Source organism: Brassica rapa, chromosome A05 (genome assembly GCF_000309985.2).
Source record: "Brassica rapa cultivar Chiifu-401-42 chromosome A05, CAAS_Brap_v3.01, whole genome shotgun sequence".
NCBI lineage: Eukaryota > Viridiplantae > Streptophyta > Magnoliopsida > Brassicales > Brassicaceae > Brassica > Brassica rapa.
The window spans coordinates 10,670,290-10,697,407 of NC_024799.2; the positions used below are offsets into that span (position 1 = coordinate 10,670,290).

Genomic DNA, 27,118 nt, shown 5'->3' on the forward strand with positions numbered 1-27,118 from the left:
GTTTAGGGTTTAGAGTTGAGGAGTGGAGTTTTGGGGATAGGATTTCAATTTTTTTAAAATAAAAAACATTTAAAATTTTCAAAATAAAAAATAAAAAATGTTATTTTGGGCACTTTAGTTTTTGAGGTCTATTTTTGTGACAAAAACTTAAAAATGGCTATTTGAGAGAATTACCCTATTAGAAACCACCTATTTAAAAAATAATTTGTATAAATAAAAGTATACACATTAGAATAAGCACATAAATCAAAACCAATTCTTTTTGTTTATTTACAATCATGTTTTTGGTAAATAAACCAAAACAATTATTTTATTTACTTTATACGGTATATAATTAAACTTTAATGACATTGACATAAATAAATATAGTACATTTTAATATAAATATTTATTATTGACACTTTGTACTCATATAATTTTATTAACATTTGTATATTTACTGTAACAAAAATTTAAACTGTTAATCACAAAACTTCCAACGTTAGATTTTTGAATACAAATTTCAAAAATAAATATTAAGATCTCAATAGTTTTTCAATGTGAATTTTGAAATTAGCATATTTTTATATTTTTATATAGTATATAATTTAATTTAAGCGATATATATATATATATATATATATATATATATATATATATAATATTAATACCTATTAGTGAGACTTCATATTCATACGATTTACGATCATTTGTATCTTGATTGAACAAAAAAAGTTAAACCGTTGATCCAAATTTTCAAAGTGTGACATTTACCATTCTTAGTAATTTATAGTCGTTCTAAAAAAAATCAAAATATAACATATAAGAACAAATCTAAATGTGATTTTTAATTTCTTTTAATAATATAAAATTAAACAAAAAGATAGAGTATACAAAAATTGTTATCAAATATATATTATTCATAATTATTAATTATTGTATATATGTTAATTATGTTAGGTAATTCCATAGCTTTTATTTAAGGAAAGAAATAAGAATATTCGTTTGTACACTACTAATCAATTTTATAGTTAATTTAATAAATATATATATATATATATATATATATATATATGGACCAACTTATTATTCTAAGATTCTAAGAGTCATCCTAGTAATGACACGTACCTACGAAAACATGTTGTAATGCTCTAGGATTATTATATAGGGGATTAACTAATAAGAGGACTCTGCGTTTATAAAGATAAATTGGAACAATTGAGTGCAAGCACCATGTCCAAGACAATCCGTCGTTGTGTTCTGAGCGCTGGGAAAATGTGTAATCTTATTGTCCTTGATTCGTCGTATTTTTTCGAGGTAGAATACAAAATCATGTCCTTCATCAGGTTCCGAGACCATCTTCACCAACCGAGAATAATCTGTCGTAAACGTTACATAGAGTTGTCGCAGATTATATGATCCATCGTACATATGAAAGCTTCCAATTCTACGTGTAGAAGGGAAAAGTTGTTCCTTGTATTCTTGGCCCATATTAATCCATCAAAATCCTCTAATGTACTATACCAATCATTTCCAGAGTATATAATTAATGATCCTTCCAAGATCCATTAGTAAAACACCATCTTTCTATTCGTGAAGACATATTTTGTGTTTCTTTGTTGTTGAATTAATTAGGAGTTTTCATCCGCCATGCACATAAATAATAATTTTAAATATAATATTTTTTTACTTGAAAATAAAATTTTAGTTTACCTTTGAAAATTAATTTTTTACTATTTTAAATTACCGGTTTGGAAAAAATAAAACCATAACTGTATTTTGTAGTTTTATTCTTTTTGATTTGGTTTAAAAATTTTAATTTAATATTATTTAAATTTTAGTAGCGTTAAAATTACATTTTATAAAAATATTTTTTTAATTTAGATTATATTATACTCTATGTAATGATTATCTATTCAAATAGTTCTCTTATCACCTACTTTAAATCTGTCGATATTTAACTATATAAATTTTAATAATATAGTATTCATGAGCCATGCACATAAATAAATTTTTAAATATAATATTATTTTATTTTCTAATAAATTAGATTAGATTTGGAAATTATTTTCTATAATTTAACTTCGTCGGTATGTAAAAAATAAAACCATAAATGTATTCTTTTGTAGTTTTTTCTTTTGATTTGGTTAAGTATTTTACTTTAATTTTAACTAAATTACAATAGAGTTAATATTACATTTTATAAGAAAATAGATTACATTTCATAAAAATAAAATTTTAATTTATATTATATTGTATTTAATGGTATTTGTTTTAAATATGTCTCTTAACATGTAGTTTTAAATATGTCTATATTCAAATATATATATATATATATATATATATATATATTTAAAACTTTAGATTATTATTTCGTTAAATAATGTTAAGCTATTGAAATTTTTTTTTAATTAATATAATGAACCGATAAATTTAAATAAAATTCTAATCATTTGAATATCAAAACAATTATTTGATTAGTGTTTATTTAGTTTTGTATTTGTTAATACACACTTACAACTAATTTTGAGTATATATACATATATACAAGATATGGTATATAAATTGATGTAAAAATATATTTGTAATTATATTTAGTTTATTTTTATTAATTTATATATATGTATATTTTAATATAATGGTGATATATGAGTTATTAATTAATATTATTTGTAAATAGTTTTGGTAAAATAAAAATTTATAGAAAAAATTACATTAACGGATATATGAATTAATGGTTATCATATTAAAAAAATTACGAAAAACATAAATTTTTATAAGGAAAATTGTACATGTCATAATTTTCAAAAGTCATATCATCATTTTTTGTTAAAAATTGAATGTGGTGATGATACATGTGCAAATCATTTCACAAATAATGTTTAGGGGATACCAACATCAAGTGATTGATGATGCTGAAATGAAATCATCTCCATTCTTAATTTGAATTCTTCTTGCATTTATTTGAATTTCAAGAATGGTGAAAACCAGACTTAGCATAAAAATTTGGCTATCGAGGATTTTGAACTGGTGAGTTAGGTAGTCTTTGTCGGTGAGGTAGATTGGGACCATGAGGATTTGGGGGACTGAAAGGAGCAATGATGATGCATCCAGGGGCGAATCTAGAGTTTTTTCCAGTTGGTGCATTATTGATATAAAATTGAAAATGACAAAAACTGAGACTCGAACTTAAGATATTATGGGTGCACACAATGATTTTTTACCATCTTAACCGATGATTTTGTTAATAAAATTCTGAATATTAATAATATTATGGGTGCATGGGACCCCATAGTTACTAACCTGGCTACGCCTCTGGATGCATCCTACACGGTGAGGAGGCGCTGGACAAAAGATGTTCGAGGATTGAATTTTGTTGTTTCTAGAAAAATCTTAAATTTAAAGATCAATATAAGTTGAATTAAAAGGCTTAGTTATTGTGATTCTTAAAATTCACACTAAGTATTTAGAGTGTTTGTTTATAATATATTAAGGAAGAAAGAATTTAGGACACAAAACTCTTTAGAACAATAACTATGTAATCAGAAATGCGATGACAGTAATTAACTGTATTATTGAATATCGGGTCGCAAGATCACAAGTATGAACAAAATTAAAACTAATCTTAAGAGAAACGAATAAGACAAGGTCGGTGTGTTTTATTGAGAAAACTCAATGTCTGAATGTATGTATCTGGTGTGTGTGTGTGTGTGTGTCTGCCGATATCACCATTCTTCTTTTTATATTTGTTGTTGTTTACCCTCTACATCTCCTCCAACTTCTTCATTGCGATCCCATATATTTGACATACATTTAGATATTTTTCTCCTTAAAACGTGTGGATATATCTCTATTATTAAAAGAGAAGTACCAATATAAATTGCCCCTTAGTTTTCAAAGTTATTTATATTTTAATGCCACCGAAGTAATAAATATACCTCCTTTTAGTATTTTTGTCTTTTATAGTTTAATTAATGCATTTTCTTAAAATAATAAAGTATAACAAATTATGTTTATTTATTAAAAAATATTTCTTATAATCTGGGCAAACAATAAATTATACTTAGTCAATGTCAAAAATGTAATAAAATTTTATTATTACGGGGTGGTTATTTTTTATTTTGGTATATTAACTATGTCTAAAAAACATAAAAGTGTTATAAAAATACATAATATAAACCACAAAATTTTAAATAATATATTGAATTATTTAATCGTATTAATTAAATATAAAAATAGATAACCATTTTATTTTACATTAAAATTTTGATTCATAAAAAATATATTTGCACGAACACACGAGTTATATTTTAAAAATAGGGTTGTAACAGTTGACGGATCAAAAAATAAAATAAAATGATTGTATTTAGAAATATATTAAATAATTATTTAATATATATATATATATATATATAAATTTTAAAAACATATATTACCATTTATACAAGATAAACATATATTATTAAAAGAGAAGTACCAATATAAATTACCCCTTAGTTTTCAAAGTTAGTTACATTTTAATGTCACTGAACTAATAAATTTACCTATCTTTTAGTATTCTTGTCTTTTATAGTTTAATTAATGCATTTTCCTAAAATAAAGTATAACAAATTATGTTTATTTATTAAAAAATGTTTCCTATAATCTGGGTAAACAATAAATTATACTTAGTCAATATCAAAAATGTAACAAGATTTTATTATTACGGGGTGGTTATTTTTTATTTTGGTATATTAACTACGTCTAAAAAACATAAAGGTGTTATAAAAATACATAATATAAACCACAAAATTTTAAATAATATATTGAATTATTTAATCGTATAAATCAAATATAAAAATAGATAACCATTTTATTTTACATTAAAATTTTGATTCATAAAAAATATATTTGCACAAACACACGAGTTATATTTTAAAAATAGGGTTGTAACAGTTGACGGATCAAAAAATAAAATAAAATTATTCATTATAAATTCTAAAATGATTGTGTTTAAAAATATATTAAATAATTATTTAATATATATATATATATATAAATTTTAAAAACATATATTACCATTTATATAAGATAAATATTTTTTTTTGCAAACCAAAAATGAATATCTGCGCGGGTCAAGCTCTAGTTATACTTACATCTGCATACTATCCTATTTTCGTGTAAATATGAATATATATATATATATATAGAGAGAGAGAGAGAGAGAGAGAGAGAGAGAGAGAGATTGTGTATTACATTTCTATTCTAGTTTCTAAATAAAATAGAACACAACAAAGTTGTATCTCGTTTGAAAATAAAATATAACTACAGCATATGTATGTGTTATAGATTTAAAATCGAGTTTCTGTAATATTGTATAAAATCTAAATATATGTTTGTTTTGAAAGTTTCAAATCATATTATGTGTATAAAATATATGTCTTAAATATGTTAATATAAAGTTTTATCACTTTTTGAATGAAAACAATTAAAAGTTGAAAGGACCGGGAAAACAAATTTGTAAAAAAAACTTGTCCATCGTGAGTGTGAGAGAGAAGAGTAATATGTCAATTATTATACAATACAAAGAATATATCATGGCATATAGCTTGATATGATCATTTGGTGAATTAAAGTTTTTTTTATTATACAACCAAATTTCCCAAATATTTTGTTGGTTAACTTTTTTTGGTCAACTCAAATTTCCCATATTTATATTGAGAAAAAATTCTTGATTTTTAGTTTAAGATATTCTAAAAGGAAAGTTCCTATTTAATAATTATATATATTTACTTTTAAATAATTATATATATATATATTAATTAGCATATGGCACAAACTAATTTATATTGTCATGTGATCATATATTTATCAATTTTGGAAACCAAAAATAGAATAATTTTTTTTTCTTTATCACAAAAAATCTCTATAATATTATTTGAGAAGTCACTTTTCTAGGTGTCGCGCTCACGTTAACTCTTACGGTTGTTGATTACTATGATACCCCTAATAAAATAAAAAAGTCCATTTAATTCTTTACTTTTTAAAATTTTCCAAAAACAATATAAATAAAAAGGAAACATTTATAAATTTTTTAAAATAATTTAAAAATAAAAATATATGTATATATAATATGATTTCATAAAAAAAGGAAAGTTCACAAAATAGTAATATTCCATTTAAAAAATATCTTTAAGTAACAAAAATATACTTTTGAAGTAATAAAATACTTTTTTAATCTACATCTTCTTAGATGAAATATGTATTTGTAGATAATGCGATTTCATTAAAAAAAAAGTTCACACAAATGATCTTGGTATTAGAAAAAGAAATATTTTTCTTTTAAAACATAATTTTACACAATACAAATATATACTTTCAAAGTAATTGAATTTTTTATATATATCTATATATTTTCTTAGATGATTACACAAAATAGTTAAGTAACATAAACGTATATAGGTTTAATTGACAAAAAAATAAATTTTTATTATTATTATTGAAATGTTTATTTATGTTTTTTCATATATTTAGTTTACTATAATATCTTACAATTACGGGAAAATAAATAAATTTTATTTTACTTATATAATATAATTTATAAAATACAATCACATTTTTACTGCATATTTTAAGAGATATTGAAAAAACTAAAAATAAATTTTAGTAATAAACATATTAACAAATGAACATATTAGCAACTAATCCAACTTATATCTAAAATCATAGATGTAACTAAAATAAGAATGTATAATTTATTAGCAACTAACCCAACTTATATATAAAATCATAGATGTAACTACAATAAGAATGTATAATTTATTTATTTTGTTTATATAATAATAATTTATTTATTTTGTTTATATAATAATAGTTTATTTATTTTATAAATTTAAATTATATGATGACTTAAAACCTATTAACAAATGATAAATAAAATACTAACTCACTGTTACAATTTAGATCTTTTGTAAAATTTATATATATGCATGAGACTTTAGAATATTATCATTATATTAATTTATGTTATTTGAAATCAGACATTTTAGTTTATTTTTTATTTTATTCTAATCACAATATATCTTAAATTATACATAATCTTAATAAAATATACTTATGTATTTAAGACAACAACCAACCTAAAATGTAAATAAGAAAATTAATCAAAAATTAATATATTTACAAAAATAATTATTATAGTTGAATTCAAATAATATGTCCAAATGACAACTAAATTGACTATAAAAACAACAAAATCAATTAGATAAATATTTAATTAAAGTAATATGATATAATTAATATAAATTATACATAAAAATTATAAATTAATTTGAAATTAAAAATAAATATCAATTAATTATCATATTATATTTATTTTATAAATATTTATGTCCGTGCATGAGCACGGGAAAATCACCTAGTATATCTAATATAATCAGTCCAACCAATCATGGGCTGGTTAACAGTGCTGGCTTCACATATGAGGCGGTTAGTGCGACCGCTCTAGGACCACTCCAATTTCAAATTTTTTTGTTTGATTTTTTTTGTTAACATGTAAACGTTATATAATACTATGTTTAAATTTAGATGACCATAATATAAAATTATGATAATGCAAAATTTTTGTAAAAATAAATAAAAGCAAATACAAACAGTTATTTAATAATAATTTAAAAATATTTTCTTCAAAATATATATTTTTAAGAAAATATAGCTTTAAAAAATAATTTTGCAGCCCAAGGGCCCCTAGTTGCAACCAGCCGGCCCTGCTGGTTAATTTCATCATGCAGCTTTTTATAAGATATTTACGTTTGTTCATATCATGAATAATTAATTACAGCCAATATTCTAATATATATATAGTTGGAAAACAACCTAGGTCTAACGCGAGTCCTCCCCCCCCCCCCCCCCCCCCCCCCCCCCCCCCCCTCCCATGGAATCACTGCAGCAGAACGATCGTCAAACCATCACTACAGGATCGTCAAACTCAGACCCTGTCCCAGATGATGTCATTGTCGAGATACTCTCTAGATTACCAACGAGAGAAAAAAGAGATTTAGTTGGATAAAAACTTATTTGGGGTATGATCCGGTTGAGAAACAAGTCAAGGTATTGAGAATAACATGGGAATGTGAAGTATACCATGCAATCTCTGACGAGCATCAAGTTCTGACATTAGAAACTGATAAAATGTCATGCAGAACGATTGAATGTGGTACACCTCATTCTCCTAGTTCTGGTGGTGTATGCATCAGTGGTGTTTTGTACTACAAAGCTGCTGATCAATTATTTTCCAAAGTTTCTATGATTGTATGCTTTGACGTTAGATCTGAGAAGTACAACTTTGTTAGAGTTAGAGAAAGTTCCATTGGAGCAGTGGATACTACAACAACTCTGATAAACTATAAAGGTAAATTGGCTTCACTTATGATGGAAAGGTCTTATAGCTTTTGGAGCAGTATAAGTTTTGACATGTGGGTTCTACAAGACCCCGAAAAACAAGAATGGTCGAAGCATACTTACAAGTTTCCCATCTTGAGTAATGAAGTTAGAGAGGACACGTTATACTGTGTTAGAGTGTCTGGTACAAATGAAATTGTGTTATTTCCCAAATATGTATCCGACCCTTTTTATATTTTTTACTACAATCTCCAGAAGAAAACTAGCAGAAGAGTTGAAATCCAAGGAATTCGAGGGAAAAAGGTTTATACTTTTCTCGACCATATAGAGGACGCGAAGCTTACGTAAGTGTTTGGATTGTCTCATCATAAGGACTGTAATAGAGCCATGATCTTTCTACATGTTTTCTTTTCTTTTTGATATTCCTTATCTTCGGTTTGTCTTTGATGTGTTATTTATCTATCCTCTTGTTCAATGTGTTTCATGCACTCTGGAGCTAGAAATTGTAATGTTACAAGAAAGATGCGTACTTGGTAATATTTTAAAAAGTAATTCATCTGGATATGTATACATATATTCTGCTCAATATACACACAAACAGCTCCGGCCGGCTGCCTTACGGGGGCAGTAAGTGTAACCGCCTCTGGACCGGTTCAACATGTTTTAAAAATGGAGTTAAATTTGAAGTAGATTGGAAATTTTTTTAATCTAAACTCTATTATGAAATAAAAATTGAATGTGTAGGAGATGCTATTATAAACAATTTCGCAGATGTGTAAAGGGTATTTTCTGTATGAATACGTTACAAACAACTGGTATGGCTATGTTTGGTCGGCCTGATTCATGTGAGATCTAAGAATACATCATTGATTGTGATCTTGGTTTGCTACAACAGAGTATATGAAAAATGTTTCCTACAGTTAATATATTTTTTCTTATACAGATTGTATAGTTACAACAGCCTTTGAACATGCATGATACATATATGTAGTACTTCTGAATCGTCAAATGTATAAACCTTTCTGATGATGATATTTGTATCAAATATGGAAAAATCTTGGGATCTTGTGAAATGATCTTTTACAGAGAATGTGTCAGTGGTTGGCTACAAGATGCTAATTGACGTCCCTGAATGGCTCGCTCCCTACGGTATGTTCTCTGAGAAGCTTAGCATATCCCGCAATGAATCTGCAGAGATTTCAAACACAAAGGTCAATCATTTACATATTTTTTGGACAATAGTCATTGAGTCTTTTTTTTTTTTTTTGTGAACTTACCCCGCAAGAAGGATGGCTAGAGATGTAAACCTGAAAACGTGCTGATAACACTTGTATTTTGATTTCTTATGTTTCATGTCATAACCAGGAGGAATATATTTGGGGCTCACGTATCCGTACTGCGGACGAAGAAGAAGGACAAACCCAAGCAAGAAACCAGCAAGAAATCCTCCACAATGAGCAGAGTTGTCCACACGTGGTAAGAATCCAACACTTAGGTTCAGTGCAATGATCAAGATCAATGTCATAAGTGCGGTACACTGCAAAAGTCATTAAGATCAGCCTTCAATAATGTACCATAAACCGAGCCGGTCATGAGATATTGGAGGAGGGGAGGGATTTTAAACAATTTAGTAAGGACTTTAGTAAAAAGAAATTATAACAATTTGGGGATCGGTGTTTATATATAAGTAAAAAACTTTGTGGACCAAATGGTAATGTTTCACTTGATTATGTTCATGACTGGCTTTAACCAATAAGGTTGAAGATGATAAACTTTCACCTTATTTTCATAGATTGTCCAGTTTGTGATCAGCTCTGAGAGCATTGCACCTAGTAACCCGAACAAGGCGCCAGATGCTCCTACTGATACCCTTTCTCCTCTTGAATCTGTCAAGCAAGACATAAGGCTTCCACCAAGACCGGAAAGAACATACAACGCTCCGATTCTCACTGTAGATAATAGCAAGTTCAAGTTCGTGACAACCTAAAAACATAGATATAGGGGTTTTAGAGATTCTTACAGAATCCGAATTCTTGTTCAAGACGCATTCCGATACAGAGGAGGCTGATCATGTTAGCCAGAAGGTGAAGGAGTCCACCGTGAAGCCATATGCAAGAGATGAGGCGCCATCTCTCACCTTCCTCCACAAGTCTCCTCTCAAGAGCTCCAAGCCTTTTCAGCCTAGTTCAACAACAAATGATGCCATCCATCATGTATATAAGGATATAACCAAGTTGTAACAATTCTTGTCCTTACGTGGGAATAGAAGGACCGAGAAGCATATTCTCCTTGATAGGTTGAAACGAAAGCCTTCCAAGGACATCAAACAAGAGACACTCATCTGATCTCGCGGGACAATCGTTCACATACATTGTAATGGTGAATGTGACGAAGTTTGCTGCGAAGATGAGAGGCACGAGCCATGCATACCATGGCACGGGAATGGGAGGGCGAAACGGAGGTCGAGCTGGTGGTGGTAATGGTGGTAATCCGTTTTCGATGTCTGATGGGTTCGGCGGTCTCTTCCCCATTTCTGGAAAAGAGTATGACGCGCGTTTTCTCGTTGGCCTTGTGGTTGAGGTTTGAGGATGAGAATGGAGTTCAGGAAAATCCGGGAGAATGTGAAGCTGCGAGAGAGATTCGGAAAAACTTGTGGCCCAAGTAAGGGTTTTGACTTTTTAATTACACTAGGCAGTTATGTTCGGTAAAATGGTTTGGTCTTAACCAAAAGGATTCCAATAACAACCAGCTTGGAGAAGAATAATTAACCAAACCGAGTCAACTAAATTTTTTTTAAGTACCGCAGAAATTAATATATAAATTGACATGGAAATTTAATTTATGTTATGTAAACTGAAATAATATTTTTTTAAAAATCATATAACAAAAGAAAACCTAATTTCTGGCCTATTTTCTAACCGATTTTAAAAAACACTTTTAGTGTCATCTTTCTCGGTAATCCCTGTGATTTGGACCATGTCTTTAAACTCACTGCGCGTAGTTTTTGGAGCTGAATCGTCGTAACAGACCTTTACATATAGTAATTAATAAATTTATTTGTAAAAGTCATTTTGTCTTTGCTTCATCTTCTATTAATATCACACAAAATATTCAGCAGCTTCACACACATACAAAGTAGCTCTCATTCAAAGAGCTTTCTTCTCGGATCAAAATCTTGAAATCTTAATAAACCAGCTTCTCTCATCTCTCTCTCAATCTCTGAAAAGTTGAAAGGTACCACCCCTTCTTGATTCCTTATAGATCTTTGTGTGACATCCAGATTTGTTTTACCTTCTTGAATGTCTCTGTTGATCCAGTTTTATTTTGATCGAGATCATTTCTTCAGTTTTAGTATTGGTCGGTGTAGTTTAAGACAATTGATGAATTGATCTCTGATCTTGAAGCATTTTATCTAATATCCAAGATTTGCTTTAATTAACAATGTATGAGGAAACAAATACTATCTCTTACTTATGTGTTATAATTTTATTGATGTTTATAGGCGAAAAAATGGAAGAATTTTTGTTACATGGAAGGTTACACGCTACAATCTATGAAATCGATGCTCTCCATGCTACTCAAGGAGGCAGATCAGGTTTCTTAGGAAAGGTATTGTCTCAATTTATAAGACTTTTTTTTTTGAATGAATGTAAAACTTTATTCAATCAAAACTGTACTACATTGAATATAAGACTTTTTCCACAATAAAAGAACCTAAAACGAGTTGGATAACTTAATCAATGGTGTAGAATCTATATGAATGTTAATGAATGAAAGAAATCTTAAATCGGTAGTTAGAGGAATAACTAATCCATTTATCTCAAACTAGTTTTAAGTTGGAAGATCATGATAAGTCCAAATTTAAGATGTCTACAAACACTCCATGCAATTTGTGAGTTCTAGATTCACGAAATTTTCCTTTAATTTCTGTTTTAAATATTTTCAGATGCTAGCAAATGTAGAAGAAAAGATTGGTGTTGGCAAAGGAGAAACTCAGCTATACGCTACAATCGATCTAGAGAAAGCTAGAGTTGGAAGAACAAGAAAGATAACAAACGAACCAAAAAGCCCAAAATGGCATGAGTCATTTCATATCTACTGTGGTCACATGGCTAAACATGTTATCTTCACTGTCAAGGACGATAATCCCATCGGTGCAACGTTGATAGGAAGAGGTTATGTCCCCGTTGAGGATATTCTACATGGAGAGGAAGTTGATAGATGGGTTGAGATTCTAGACACTGAGAAGAAACCCATTGAAGGAGGATCAAAGATCCATGTGAAGCTTCAGTACTTTGGTGTTGAAAAAGATAAAAACTGGAACCGTGGTATCAAAAGTGCAAAGTTTCCTGGAGTTCCTTACACTTTCTTCTCTCAGAGAAAGGGATGCAAAGTTTCTTTGTACCAAGATGCTCACATTCCTGGAAACTTCGTCCCCAAGATTCCTCTAGCTGGAGGGAAACACTACGAGGCAGGCCGATGTTGGGAGGATATCTTTGATGCTATTACTAATGCAAAGCATTTGATTTACATCACTGGCTGGTCTGTTTACACAGAGATCTCTCTGGTGAGAGACTCGAGGAGGCCTAAAGAAGGAGGAGATGTGACTATTGGTGAGATACTCAAGAAGAAGGCAAGTGAAGGTGTTAAAGTGATCTTGCTTGTGTGGGACGATAGAACATCTGTTGATCTGCTGAAACAAGATGGACTTATGGCTACTCATGATGAAGAAACTGCAAACTTCTTCAGAGGAACCGACGTGAACTGTGTTCTGTGCCCTCGTAATCCTGATGATGGTGGAAGCATTGTTCAAAACTTGCAAGTCTCAACAATGTTCACTCATCACCAAAAGATTGTTGTGGTGGACAGCGAAATGCCTGGAACAGCAAGAACAAAATCAAGAAGGATTGTGAGTTTCGTTGGTGGTCTTGATCTTTGCGATGGAAGGTACGACACGCCGTTTCACTCCTTGTTCAGGACGTTGGATACTGCGCATCACGATGATTTCCATCAACCGAACTTCACTGGCGCAGCGATAACCAAAGGCGGTCCTAGAGAGCCGTGGCATGATATTCACTGCCGTCTTGAAGGACCTATTGCTTGGGATGTCTTGTATAACTTTGAGCAGAGGTGGAGTAGACAAGGTGGTAAGGACATTCTTGTTAAGATAAGAGACCTCGATGACATCATCGTCCCTCCTTCTCCTGTTCTGTTCTCGGAAGATCATGACTCGTGGAACGTTCAGCTGTTTAGATCAATAGATGGTGGTGCAGCAGCTGCGTTTCCTGAGTCCCCTGAAGCTGCAGCGGAAGCAGGTCTTGTGAGCGGTAAAGATAATATAATTGATAGGAGTATTCAAGATGCATACATTCACGCGATTCGACGAGCTAAAGACTTCATCTATATCGAAAACCAGTACTTCCTTGGAAGCTCCTTTGCTTGGAGTGCAGATGGAATCAAACCTGAGGAGATCAATGCTCTTCATTTGATTCCAAAGGAGCTATCTCTGAAGATTGTTAGCAAGATCAAAGCTGGAGAGAAGTTTAAGGTTTATGCTGTTGTTCCAATGTGGCCTGAAGGGCTACCTGAGAGTGGTTCAGTCCAAGCTATACTAGATTGGCAGAGAAGGACAATGGAGATGATGTACAAAGATGTGATCAAGGCACTCAGAGATAAGGGACTTGAGGGAGAGGATCCAAGAGATTATCTAACATTCTTCTGTCTCGGTAACCGAGAGACCAAGAAAGATGGAGAGTATGTGCCTTCAGAGAAACCTGAACCGGACTCAGACTATATGCGAGCACAAGAAGCACGTCGCTTCATGATCTATGTTCACACTAAAATGATGATCGGTTAGTGTTTTTAACTCTTACAACAACTTATCATTTTTTTTGGTAAATCCTTAGATAACAAACAAAAAATTATGACAAAAATGGCATAAGGAAAACTCAACTTACTATTAACTAAAAGCTAAAATGATTAAATTACTCCAAATCCTAAATCCTAATCATTAAAACCGAACCCAAATATATGTTATTTGTATATTTGGAATAATAATATATCTTAGTGCTATATCTCTAATTTTCCCGATATAAACAAGATGCTTTTTTTTTTGAAACACAAACAAGATGCTTTAACTTCTCATTTTGCAGTGGATGATGAGTACATTATCATTGGATCCGCGAATATCAACCAGAGATCAATGGATGGTGCAAGAGACTCAGAGATAGCAATGGGAGGCTATCAACCATACCATCTCTCAATAAGACAACCAGCTCGAGGTCATATCCATGGATTCCGAATGTCATTATGGTATGAACATTTAGGAATGCTGGATGAAACTTTTCTCGATCCATCGAGCCAAGAATGTGTCCAGAAAGTTAACCGTATTGCTGATAAGTATTGGGATCTTTACGCAAGTGAGTCACTCGAACATGATCTCCCTGGTCATCTACTTCGCTACCCGATTGGTATTGCTAGTCAAGGAGACATCACTGAGCTACCTGGATGTGAATGCTTCCCCGACACAAAAGCTCGTATCCTCGGGACTAAATCTGATTACCTGCCTCCAATTCTTACAACCTAAGGTTCTATGCCAGTATCTATTGGTAACAAATAACTATCTCTCCTCTTTTCTTCTGCTGCAATAGCTTTTGTAATAAAACAGTTAGCTTCATTGTCTTTAGTTACTAATAAGTTCTAATATCGTTGGTATTGTGTTTCACCGCTATGCTTTTGATTTTCGTTCGCGCACTAATTAAGGTTTTTGGAGAGAATGTAGTCTTGTGCCTTAATTATTTTATTGCTATTTTTTATGAACTTATCTATTATGTCTTTTAGTTTTCTGGACTATTGTTTTATTGTAATCATTGTTTATGTTTAGTGTTTGATTAAATATAATTGAAGGAAAGAATGAAATAAAGGTGTGCGGCTGATTTTATTTAGGACATCCAAGTCAATCAGCCCATGTGACAATCTCTTTCGTTCTTTATGTTCTCTAAAAGCTATGAAGACTTTTAACTTCTGGTGATCTCTCTCTCTCAAGTTTCTATACTTAATGTCCAAAAGACAAGTTGCCGTACGATAACGATAGATGCTAAAATCTTATCTCTTGATAAATCTATTTATAAATTATTATACATATATAATTATCGAATTCACAAATGTTTCACTATACGATCACAAGGATTTTTTAGATATAAATTAAATGAGTTCCAACATCTGGACCACAAATGGCTTCACTGAAAGTTATGTAGAACACGGAAACAAGTACGAAAGCACAAGAATGAAGAGAAGTTGGTCTAGTCTTTTCTTATCACTACCAAGAAGTTTCGAAAGAATTACACGTTGACTAGTACTCTTTAAACGCGGCAAAATTAGGTTTTGAAATAAGACACGTGGCAACAGCCTGTGCCAGGTCCTGCTTTGGTTAATGATAGAGAGATGGAATCAAAACTGAGTGGAAGAGATTCATTGAACTCTTTAGAATCTTTCTCCATCAATAATGTTTTTGTCTCCTATATTTCTCTTCAACCTATTTTCCCTAGATTTTTAGTTATTTTGAGGTTGCTTGTGTTAAACGTACTAAATGTATCTTCTGACTAAAGAAAACATATAACAGAACCATGTATTAGTAATGATCCAAAAGACAAAAACGTGATTCCTCTATATTTTTTTTTGGGTCAAAACGTGATTCCTCTATATTTATATTCAAAAACTTAAAATAATAGTTTGCAAAATGTCAAAATAGTTAAAAGACCCATATAGTTTTCGGTTATGTTTTTAATGTTGTAGCTCTATAAATAAATTATCATAGAACACAAATTTGGTTCTCAAATTATTAAAACGGTTAGTGTTTCAAAATATATATCGTTTAATCCGCTAGTTTCATTGGCTAAACATAGCTAATTTTCTATCTAAATTTGTTCAACAATCAATTATTAACATTTCCAATACATCAAAATAGGGCTAAGCAAAATATCAGAATCCGAAGAATCAAACTAAATTCAATATGAAAATTTATACTAAACCTGAACTAAAAAGGGTAAATTGCTCTAGCAGATCCAAAAATTTAGTATCCAAAATCAGAACTGAACTGAACTCAAACCAATTCTAATCCGAACCAAAATATTTTGAATATCCGAAAATACCATCAAGATTATTCTGAATTTTCAGATCTTTTATATTAAAAAAATATGTAAAATAATTAAAATTATTCTGAACTTTCCAAAGTACATGAAATAAATAAATATCAAAATAACCAAAAATATTCAAAATACCGGACCAAACCAATTATAATTTTGATTTTAAATATTTGGTTATACATTATTCAAATTTATATACTGATTTCTTATATAATTAAAACAGATATCTTAACCCCAATTGAATCCTAACCGAGATTTATTAATTTTCAATTGAAACTTCAATTTTTAGTCCTGAAAATCTAAAACCGAATAAAAACCAAAATTTATTAATTTTTAAATGGAACTTCAATCTCTAGTCCTGAAAATTCAAAACCCGAACTGAATCTAAACTCCTACCACTACGTCGAAGAGTAAACTTACTTTTTGTAAACAGTAGCCTAAGCCATTTACTCAAAGAAGCATTTTCATTTTAATTAACATAAATATAAACATAACCTAACATATATCCAGTTTGGATTTCCTTTAACATAGATAGTTAGCTACCCGGAAATTGTTCTATAACATTATATAACAAATAAATTTCCCTTTTTAATAATGTATATACTCTTTTTTTTGTCAGCAATAATGTATATACTCATTAAAAGATATCAAACTGATGATGAGAAACAAAAATTATTAACTAACTAAAGTAAGCAACGTGAATAAAGTTTTAATTTTATACAAAAATTCGTTGCACTAAAAGATCCGATATTTATTATGTTAAAGAAAAAAGATTTTAATAATTATGTGGACATAGTTTAATTAACCCCCTCCCAAAAAATGTAACAGTAAATAAGTTTAATCATTTTATAATACATTTTTACCTTATAAATGAATACATGCAGTGAATCTTGTTACAAACCTGTGACTACTAAAACCAAACACCAATCTCTCACACTCTTTCAACTTTTCCAACAGCACACAAAGAAACTCCAAATTTTTGACCAGAAAAAAAAAAAAGAAACTCTATATTTGTGATTTTTTGTCAGAACTTTTTCCCATTAATTTATTTCAGACCCAAGAGAAGAGATCTCTCACCGTTCAATATCAAGCAGTACTTTTTGCGTGACGTTGTTGGTACGACCAATCTCTCTGCAACACACACATGCTCTCGTTTTAAACTCATTCATTGATCAACAACCTCTCTACTCTACCTCTTCTCAAAAGAAAGATAAAGTTAAAAAGTGCAAATTAAACTTCATCTCTCTCTATTGTCTTTTTCATCAGAATCTTGAGCACACATACATACATACATACATACATACATACATATGGCTTGTATGCTGAGCTGCTCTCACGGAGTCGTAATCGCTACCGCCATGGTTTTCTCAAGCACTGCTCTGTTTCTGGCGATTTCCCGCCAATTCTCTACCAACCAAACATCAGATCTCCATGATCAACAGATCCTCCGTTCATGTCTTTCTTCAGGTACCCTTTTGGCTTTCTCCGATCATCCTCCGGGTAGATTTATTTTTCTGAACTTGTTTTGTTGATGCAGAAGAAAAAAAGAAACAGAGGAAGAAGAGGAAGAAGGTGAAATTTGCAGAGGATGTGAAGGAGCCGAAAGGGAACGGTGAAGAGTATCGCAAGAGAGAGCATCTCCGGAGAATCGTACCGGAACCGGTGATTAAACCGGAGAAGACCGGTTCGGTTTGTAGAAACGAAATGCCTGCTAATAGGATGGCTCTGTACAGTGGGATTCTTAGAGACAGAGATCATAGACTTCAGTGCTCCTGTTGACTTCTTTTTTTTTTTTACTTCTTAGTCAAGAAAAATGCTGAAAATATTATAAAAAAATAGTTTTCTTTTAATTTCGGGAGAAACATGTCTGTAAGGCAGCAATTATTGTAGTAGCTCACTTTTTCCTATTAGCGTTTCTCTGTGTATTGTATGTAATTTTCTTCTAAAAACCAGTGTAAATGATTGATGTAAACGATTGATATCTAAAATAGAGCTTTTTACTTTTTACCCCTCTTTTGGTTTATAAATAACTCCATGCTACGCATTGGTCTATTTTACTCTCTTTAAATTTTTTTAATCATGTCATAGTTTTTAGTCAAAATAAATTAATTTTGGCCAAATATTCTATGAATCTGAATAACAGTGTCTCAAATTTCAGGGTTGTAAAGAGGAGTGGGAAGAGCTAAAACAATAATTCATATTATAATATTACCAAGACAAATATTTTAAAATATAAAATATATTGAAAATATTTTATTTGATCTATTATTCGTCGATGGTTATATATGTCTGGATTGCAAATAGTAGATATAATTTAAATTATTTTCAAAGAGGGTTTCTCACCATCAATAAATCATGAGATACTCTGAGTTAAAATTTTCATGATTTTATGATAGAGCAAATTAGCTCAATATATTGAAAAGAGTGGGATACCATTGAATTGAGGGAAAATGGTAATGATGGAGGGAAAAAAATTGAAGGAAAATAGGGTATGGAGTGCAAATAAGTGGGAAGTTGTGTGTAGGGAGTACAAATTCTCTTTATGATATCGAACTCATTTGGTAGTTGAAATCTGAAACCAAACGCATGAATTAGTTGATTTATGTAAATTATGACACAGTGAGTTTATATACCATTTGCGATATCATTTAGCCATTGCTTTCCAAGCATATTGGAGCAAGTTGGAAATCTGCTAGTAGAACTTGCGAGTTTGTTTTTAGAACACATAGCATAATACATGATTAGTTTATCTGTAAATTTTTTAATTTATTTGAATTTGATTATGTAATTAAAATCATTTACCATTGCTATAGATTGTGGCTTGACTTTTGGTGTTGCTGTGAAAATCTCTGTATTTGTCAGTATTTCTTCTTCTTTTTTAGGATTTGGAATCTTCATTGTTGAAACTTTGCAGTGAGACCAACAAAGACACAAACCAACAAAGTTTGCACTTGTTACAAATGCGTCAACGACAATTTAATAATAGATAATTGAAAACATAATGGAAAATGTGTGAAGAAAACAAATAGATGGGTATTTTTTGGTTATGATGAATACGATATAAACAGTTATTAGATCAGATTTTGTAACTTCTCCCTTATGCTGAAGAAATAGTAGAATACGTACGTGAGTTTGCTTTTCAAGTTTTTTATTAACATAGATTTTTAATTTTTATTTGTAAAGCTTTTCCATGTATAAAAATTTTAGTTGTCATGTGACGTTTAGTATATAGAGAATATGTTTTAAAATTTTCAATTATTAATAAAATATTAAATTTTAATTATAAGTATTGTTTTGATTCACTGTTTCCAATAACTGTAATCTAATCATAATTTATTAAATTCACTTTTATGAATTTTAAAAATTGTCACTATTAATTAATAAAATTACACAAAATTGAAAAATTGTTTTTATAAAAAATATTTATATTATAAATGAAAGAAGTACTATTTTTAGTAAATATGAAATTAGTAAAAATGAAAAGACTATTTTATTCTTACATTCATGAAAAAAAGAACTATATATATTTTTCAAAAAATAATTAAAAAAATATGTTTTGGTCTTTTGGATCAACTGTTGGTAAGAGTTAGGAAAAATAATAAACAAACTACTATTAAATTCAGCCGGTTTTAAAAGTATTTTTATATTGTCAGATTTAAATCTATTTTGGACACAAGTGATTATTATGTTTGTAGAGAGATTATGAAGACTATAAAATTCTATATCCGAACTTGAAATTTAGAAAACTGTTTTTTTATAACAAAAAGAATTGTTATATTATTTAAGTTTGAGATGATCTGGATAACCAACAACAAAAAAAATTCTATGATAAGATCTAATGGTTTTAACTAAGAAGTCTAATGTTTCATTTTATCTCATAGGTATCCAGAAATCTAGAATTTTCTCTTCAATCTTTATATATTTTTTAACTATGTTAAGAAATTTGGTCATACCTGCAATTCACCTAACACCGCTATTAAGTCTTTGCAGTCCGTCCTCAAGTGCTAGTATATCGAATGAAACAACATGCTTCTTATTTTTTTACTGTAGCGCTTCCAACTCTGAATGCAATGCAAATTCTTGTCGTTTTTGTTTCTTTGTGCTCATAAACTGTGTTTTTCCGGTGTTTTCTTAGAAAACTGTTATTTTTTTGTCGTGAAATGTTAAAAACATATTTATTCTATTAAATTAGGATCATGACCTATTGGCTATTGATATAAGTTTAGTCCAATATTTTTCCCACATGATCTACTTAAAAATAACTATAACTACTTTTTATTAACCCTCCACTTTAATCCCAAAAATATTGGGAACCATTTCACTCTAATGCATACATTAGTGGATGATTATATATTGATAATATTAAAACTTCCACTTCTATTGAATTCACAATAAAAACAAACTAAACTGAATGGCCACTAAAATAAATTAAGACGGATGCATTGTAGAGAATATATAACTGATGCATTGTTTGTATTTAACTGTCCACTTTATATGTTTATACAAAATTTATGGACACACAAACTAATAATTTTAACCTATTTCTAAATATAAAATCTTGCACAAGTTCAAAATTCAGCACTACAAACAATGTTTAACTTCTTTGTAACAATGAAAACACAAATATGAAAATTAATTTTCTAAATAAAAGTTTAAAACAAAAACTTTATCCGCCTTTTCAAAGGGCGGGTCAGAATCTAGTATGTAAATTAAAGTCCAATCACTCAATCGTTTGCATAAAGCGAAGAGTATAGTGCAAGCATGAGTGTGAATATATATTCCGAATATTCGGCCAACGAATAATCAATAACATAACTTTTGTCTTTAGCATTACCATATAAAAAGATTAGAGCTACAACAGATCATTCATTTGAGATCATTCATTTGTACAATTTAAAAGTCGGTCTCCACATGTGGGGGGTTTGGTGAACCGGAACAAACCATAAGGGCCACACTGTCAACGAAACACAGGCGGTCCGAATCGCAAACTTTGCTGGTAGATCTAAAACCGAAACCACGTGATGGTCCACCAAAAACACCACCTTTGGTGTCCACTAACTTTTTTTCAGATTAAACTATTGCAATTATATATGAAAATTATAAAATATGTTGCATGCAGTTAATACCACTAACTCAATAGTTTACAACTTATACTCATTTGATTTATTTCACCCAGTTTACCCCCTAGGCTCTAACCGTTACCTAACCTAACATACATACCTTTAGCTTTTGAGAAAGTAGTTAATTTTGCTTTCATTTGGCAACAATATTTAATTTTGTTTAGTAGTATTGTAGTGCAAAGGAGGATAAAACAAAAGTACCAGAAGCACTAAGAGCATGTTTATTGCAGGTCTCTTAGGTTGGATCTCTTAGCATAATATAAGATACGGTCTCTTAATTTTTTTAGAGACGTCTCTTAGTTTTTTTAGTTTTAAAGCTAATATACTGTATCTTATATAATGTTAAGAGATCCAACCTAAAAGATCTGTAATAAACATGCTCTTTATCGGTCTAAAAGCAAATAATTTGACAATAGTCTGGACACATGGCTTTCTAGGTCGTTTTACCAACCCCATTGTGTTTTATTGGAGAAAAAAAAAACAGAAACAGTTGCAAACCGGTGCATGGATCATGCCTTTGCACGATCCTCTCTTAATTTTATTATCTTTGTCACTTGTTTTATTTTTTCATATCAAATAACTATTTTATTATTCCGTTAGTGATTTGTTATTAAAGTGAAACAACGTTTAATAATATAAATATGATTTAAGATCTTTGTCGGAGTTGCTAGCTTAAGACGGTTGCTCTCGTCAACGTGTCATGAATTTATTTGTTCAACTAATATATAAGTCACAACTTTAATTATTTTTAAAAAAATAGACTCTCACTAGAAATCAGTTATTATTCATTTAGTACTAATAATATAGATTAATAATATATCATTATTAATATAACATCAACTCCTAAAAACCCGGATTGGTTAACAAACTCACATTTATTCATGTGTGATATTTTTATTTGGATCATCATTTAAAATTTGTATTAAATGTATTTCTTTAATGCTAATATATAATCTTTTAACTACTTAAATCATAATATAATTTGATATATTTTAATTTAAAATATAAATATATATTTAATTTTCTTAACAAATTTAATGAAAAACATTACAACAATATCTTAATTATCAAAAATTGTATATAAATATTTTCACTAAATTTGTAATTAGTAATGAAATTAATGTTATTATATATATATACTCATTTATCTTTTATAAAATAAAAAATTATATCAAATTTTACTATTTTATAGTTATATCTATCATTTTAAATAAAATATTGTATTTAACTAAATATGATAAAATTATTTTAAACTGATAAATTAATATAATGTGTTGGTAAAACGGGTTAACATTAGTAAATTAGATAATTCATGTATAAAATTAACTTATTTTAAACTTTATATATATATATATATATATATATATATATATGTAGTTATTATATTAAATGAATAAACATAAAAAAAATATTGATAAAAAAATTAACGCTTTGAATTACGGATCAGGATCATAATAATTGAATAAAAAATAATTTTAAAAAATATATAATAAAAAATACCAAATATATGTGATGATTTGAAATAATCAATTAACTTACAGCATGAAAACTATCAAATTGTTATATTTAAAAATATATTCTAATTATGTAAAATATATATATAAACATGAAAATTAATACCCACACGTTTGTGCGGATCCAAATCTAGTCTTTATTATACTAGTGGTATCCGCGCTACGCGCATAGTGTCAATCTCTTTGTTCAATTTCGATTTGTAAATTTTCTTGTTTATATTTTATTTTATTTATAATGTATTTGAGTCAGTGTTGTACGGAATGATTACTGGTTCAATGTAAGCATGTAATCTCGAATATAGTAACAAACATCTTACTTAAAGTATCTTACTTAGTTAAAGTATCTTTACTCAAAATATCCGAGAAGGGTCCTTTATAAATTTTTGGAGACGATAGTAAAGTTTGTTCGTGTATGTAATAATTGTTATAATGTCTTGAAATACGAATAAAATATTTTGGTTCGCTGAGTTATTTTGATAATATTGTGGAATATTTTATTTTATTGTATTTGTACTTGTAAAACTGAAAGTTCGCACATCTTTTAAAGAACTTGGTACCCAAGATTTGAACTTCTCATAAGAACACAACAAATAGTAATTTGGAAATGGTAAGGAAGATCAAATCATAAATTACTCTCCATACATATTGGACAACTTATAGTTCCATGAATCCATTGATCTATGCAAGGAAAATGGAAGGTATGCCCACATACAAGAGAGCATATCCTGTTTACTGGGTAGTTCTCCAAGCATATAGTACACATCGCGTTTTCTTCTTCGGCCGTTGGAAGCCTAATCGTTCCTTCAAGGTTTGTGATGATAAGGTCGACATCCAGTCTCTCTGTTGCGGTGGGATTGTAGTCAGTGATGCTAATAGTTATATTCAAGGTCACCTGTTCTGTTGTTTTTGCTAGCTGAAAGTTCGTTCATGACATACTGGCTAGTGTCATGAATAATCATGGTTGAGTCGGGGTGGTGGATCTCACGTATTGGTAGGTTAACATGAACCCCATGTTCTATGTAGTGGAGTCACTAAAATGTCCTTGATTGTTGATTATAGACGGCAGCTCGAAAGAAATGAGTGATTGTTGTGTTGTTGGTCTGTGGATGAAGACGTGTAGCGTCCACCGTGGTACCACACCCAAATGGGTGGTGGGTGGTGCTGTGTGAGAGGTTATAAGAAAGGAGGGGAACGTTATTCATAATTTCTATACTTTTGGCTGTTCTTGGTTGAATGCAGCGTAAGCTGCCATTGGTGTATCTTATAGGAGTTGTCTTTTAGAATTTATTTGAAAGGGTTCTTGTAACCAGCTGTTTTAATGGCCATTTAATTATAGGCGTTTTATGTATGTCAATTTTTTTAATGATTTATTGCAGTATTTGTTGTCTTTTAATTATGATACTATATTAATATGGAATGTTGTTTTGATGTGAAGTTTAACGAAATCTAAATATATATTTTTGAATAAATTAATGTGGCGGAAGGAAAGTCAAAAATTAGAAAAAGAATTTAGCAAGAGTAAAATATAATACTTGTTTAGTGTTCTGATGTTATAGGTTCAGTATGGTTATCAGTAGAAATAAGTTTAACGCGGTGTGGCCGTGTTTGGTTTTTATTTATGAGATCATAATGTTGTTTTCTGAAATATGTAATTTTAGGTATTATAGCTGTTCTATTTAAATCATTTTTTTTTGTTTTTGGTGTTGTTTGGTTTTATATCGAATGTAGTATTCATATTTGTTTGCTTGGAATGAAGGCATTGTATTGTGAGTATGAAAATATTTATTTAAGTACATAAGCTGCTTAGTACATAATAGTGGCTGCATTATTAATGTAAATATTGAGATTGAATAACAGTTTTTCAAATTTTCAAATAAAGTATACAAACTTAGTCATTTGCTTGTACAAATAGGAATCAGCGCATCTCGTCTTGATGTTGGTTGGGTGGCATAGAATTTTTTCCTTGGTTGCTTGTAATATTTTTGTGTAACAGGAGAGTCTTCTAACTCGGACGCCATGCAATGTTTTTTTAATTCGTTTCCAACATTTATCTCCTACCTTATGGTTTTCTTTCCAAGCAATTTTGGCAAAGTACTTTTGGCCGATGTCATTCTCTCCTCTGCATATCATGATTATTCCATATAAATATATTGCATCTTCATATGATCCTTCTGCGGATGCTTGTATATGTTGGAGGCCGGTTGAAGTGTTGTTTTTTCAAAATATTCTTGAATGCCTTTGCCATAGTGAGCTTCTATATTACCTGCTGTTAAACATTTGGTCATGAGATCATGATACCTGTTTAGAGATGCTATCGGATGGATGGTCAATGGTTTGAGTCTTAATCTCTTGTAAGAATCTGGTGTCTTTAGCAGCTTAGCCATTGATCGGGATATTTGCATGACATATCTTGTGGTAATCCTTGATGTCGCAGCCACTCTGGAGATTATTTCTCCTTAAATGTCTTGAGGAAGGAGCTCGAGTTGTGATAGTTGTGGATATGGGTTGATTCTGATCTTTTTGGAATGGTTTACTTGGGTGTTTTGAGGTCGTGGTTATATTGTGATAAAAAGATGAAACAGTTTTTTTTGTTTGGTGTGTTTTTAATACGTAATATTTGGGTAATAGTTATTTTAAATGTAATTGTAACGTTGGTTATTGAGTTGTGATCTCCAATTAGTATTGAAACTTTTGAAGATCTGACGTTCTGGAAGAGATAATGTGTTTGTGTTTCATAGCCAAAATAATATCTTTACTCATTTGAAATTTGGTTTTTTAAATTTGATTTTTTATTTGATTCTCTTGAAGATTAGATGGTGAAGTTATTTGGGAGCATAATTGTTGTTTCGGCTGATTTTGTTAATATAATAATACTTATGGTGTTTTTGAATATTAATGATGAAACTCTGACGGTTTGGTTTTAGCTTGAGATTGGTACGCCGATTGTATAATTCATTGTTTTGGTGTATTTTATTATGTTTTTAAAATTTTTGACGGCGTCTAGCTTGTTTTTGAAATGACTTGGTATCCCAGTCGTGATCAGCTGTAACATTTTTTTGTTTTAAGGAACATGAGATACTTTCGTCATCAAGTAATTAAAAAAACTCCTCGTGAACAGTTCTAAACATGTATCTTGGAATGCAAGTCACAAATTCGTGTTAAGAAAACGTCTCAAAGCACTCATGTATCATCTGCTGGGCGTGAAAAAGCATAAAAATCCAAATCGAAATCAATGTAAATAGAAAACAGAAGCCCAAAATCAAAAAGCAAAACCCAATTCAAAAACATCAGCGAATGATAGGATGACGCATGGCGAAAAATATCCAAAAGGGAGAAAAAATTCTACTTTATTAGTAAAAAGACCGTTTAAGCTTTCGAATAATAAACTAAAATATTCAAAAAATAATACAATACTAGATCTCGACCCGCACAACCGTGCGGGTATTTATTTTCAAGTTTATATATATATATATATTAGTTTATATAATTAGTATATATTTTTAAGGTTATTTATATATTTGAATATGTATACATTTTTTTCAAATACAATAATTTTAAAAATAATTTGCTGTAAATTAATTATTTCAAATCATCACATATATATTGCTTTTTATTATATATTTGTCATATTGATTTTGTGTTTGATTCTAAAACCAATTTTTTATGCACAAAAAAACATATTCAAAAATATTTTTTTTGTAATTAATTTATTATGATCTTGATCCGTAATTCAAAGAAATCAATTTTTATGTTTATTCATTTTAGATAATTAATTTTTGTATATATACAATTTTAAGATAAGTTAATTTTATACATGTATTATATAGTTTATTGATGTTAAACTGTTCTACCAACATATTATATTTTAGCATAAAATCTTTTATATTTATGAAAATAAAATATATTAACTTATCAATTTAAAATAATTTTATCATATTTAGTTCCATATAATGGTTTTCTTTTAAAATGGTTGATGTTATTA

General features: G+C 29.5%; 3 protein-coding genes and 1 long non-coding RNA gene across 5 annotated transcripts; 3 read left to right on the forward strand and 1 right to left on the reverse strand.

The window, feature by feature from the left end:
- Window positions 1-6,960: 6,960 nt before the first annotated feature.
- LOC117133905 lies at window positions 6,961-8,914 on the forward strand. The gene is made up of 2 exons (XR_004457963.1): window positions 6,961-8,542; window positions 8,614-8,914. It is a non-coding gene; the product is annotated as an uncharacterized LOC117133905 (long non-coding RNA).
- A 284-nt stretch (window positions 8,915-9,198) lies between these two features.
- On the reverse strand, window positions 9,199-11,124 carry LOC103868491 (RHOMBOID-like protein 5). Its single transcript, XM_009146581.3, has 5 exons — window positions 10,615-11,124; window positions 10,379-10,539; window positions 10,138-10,307; window positions 9,636-9,895; window positions 9,199-9,546 (listed from the first exon to the last, which is right to left on the reverse strand). The coding sequence occupies exons 1-5, from the start codon at window positions 10,887-10,889 to the stop codon at window positions 9,474-9,476; spliced, it is 939 nt and encodes a 312-aa protein (XP_009144829.1). The 5' UTR covers window positions 10,890-11,124; the 3' UTR covers window positions 9,199-9,473.
- Window positions 11,125-11,505: 381 nt separating this feature from the next.
- LOC103868492 (phospholipase D alpha 2) lies at window positions 11,506-17,969 on the forward strand. 2 transcript variants are annotated; one of them, XM_009146582.3, is made up of 4 exons: window positions 11,506-11,592; window positions 11,861-11,967; window positions 12,305-14,210; window positions 14,511-17,969. In XM_009146582.3, exons 2-4 carry the CDS (start codon window positions 11,869-11,871, stop codon window positions 14,942-14,944), a joined length of 2,439 nt encoding a protein of 812 aa, XP_009144830.1. In that variant the 5' UTR covers window positions 11,506-11,592; window positions 11,861-11,868; the 3' UTR covers window positions 14,945-17,969. The 2 variants fall into 2 exon arrangements, with proteins under 2 accessions (XP_009144830.1, XP_033146858.1); XM_033290967.1 differs by having other exon boundaries at window positions 11,564-11,967.
- LOC103868494 lies at window positions 17,770-23,141 on the forward strand. Its single transcript, XM_033291010.1, has 2 exons — window positions 17,770-17,969; window positions 18,040-23,141. Exons 1-2 carry the CDS (start codon window positions 17,813-17,815, stop codon window positions 18,279-18,281), a joined length of 399 nt encoding a protein of 132 aa, XP_033146901.1. The 5' UTR covers window positions 17,770-17,812; the 3' UTR covers window positions 18,282-23,141.
- The last annotated feature ends 3,977 nt before the right edge of the window (window positions 23,142-27,118 follow it).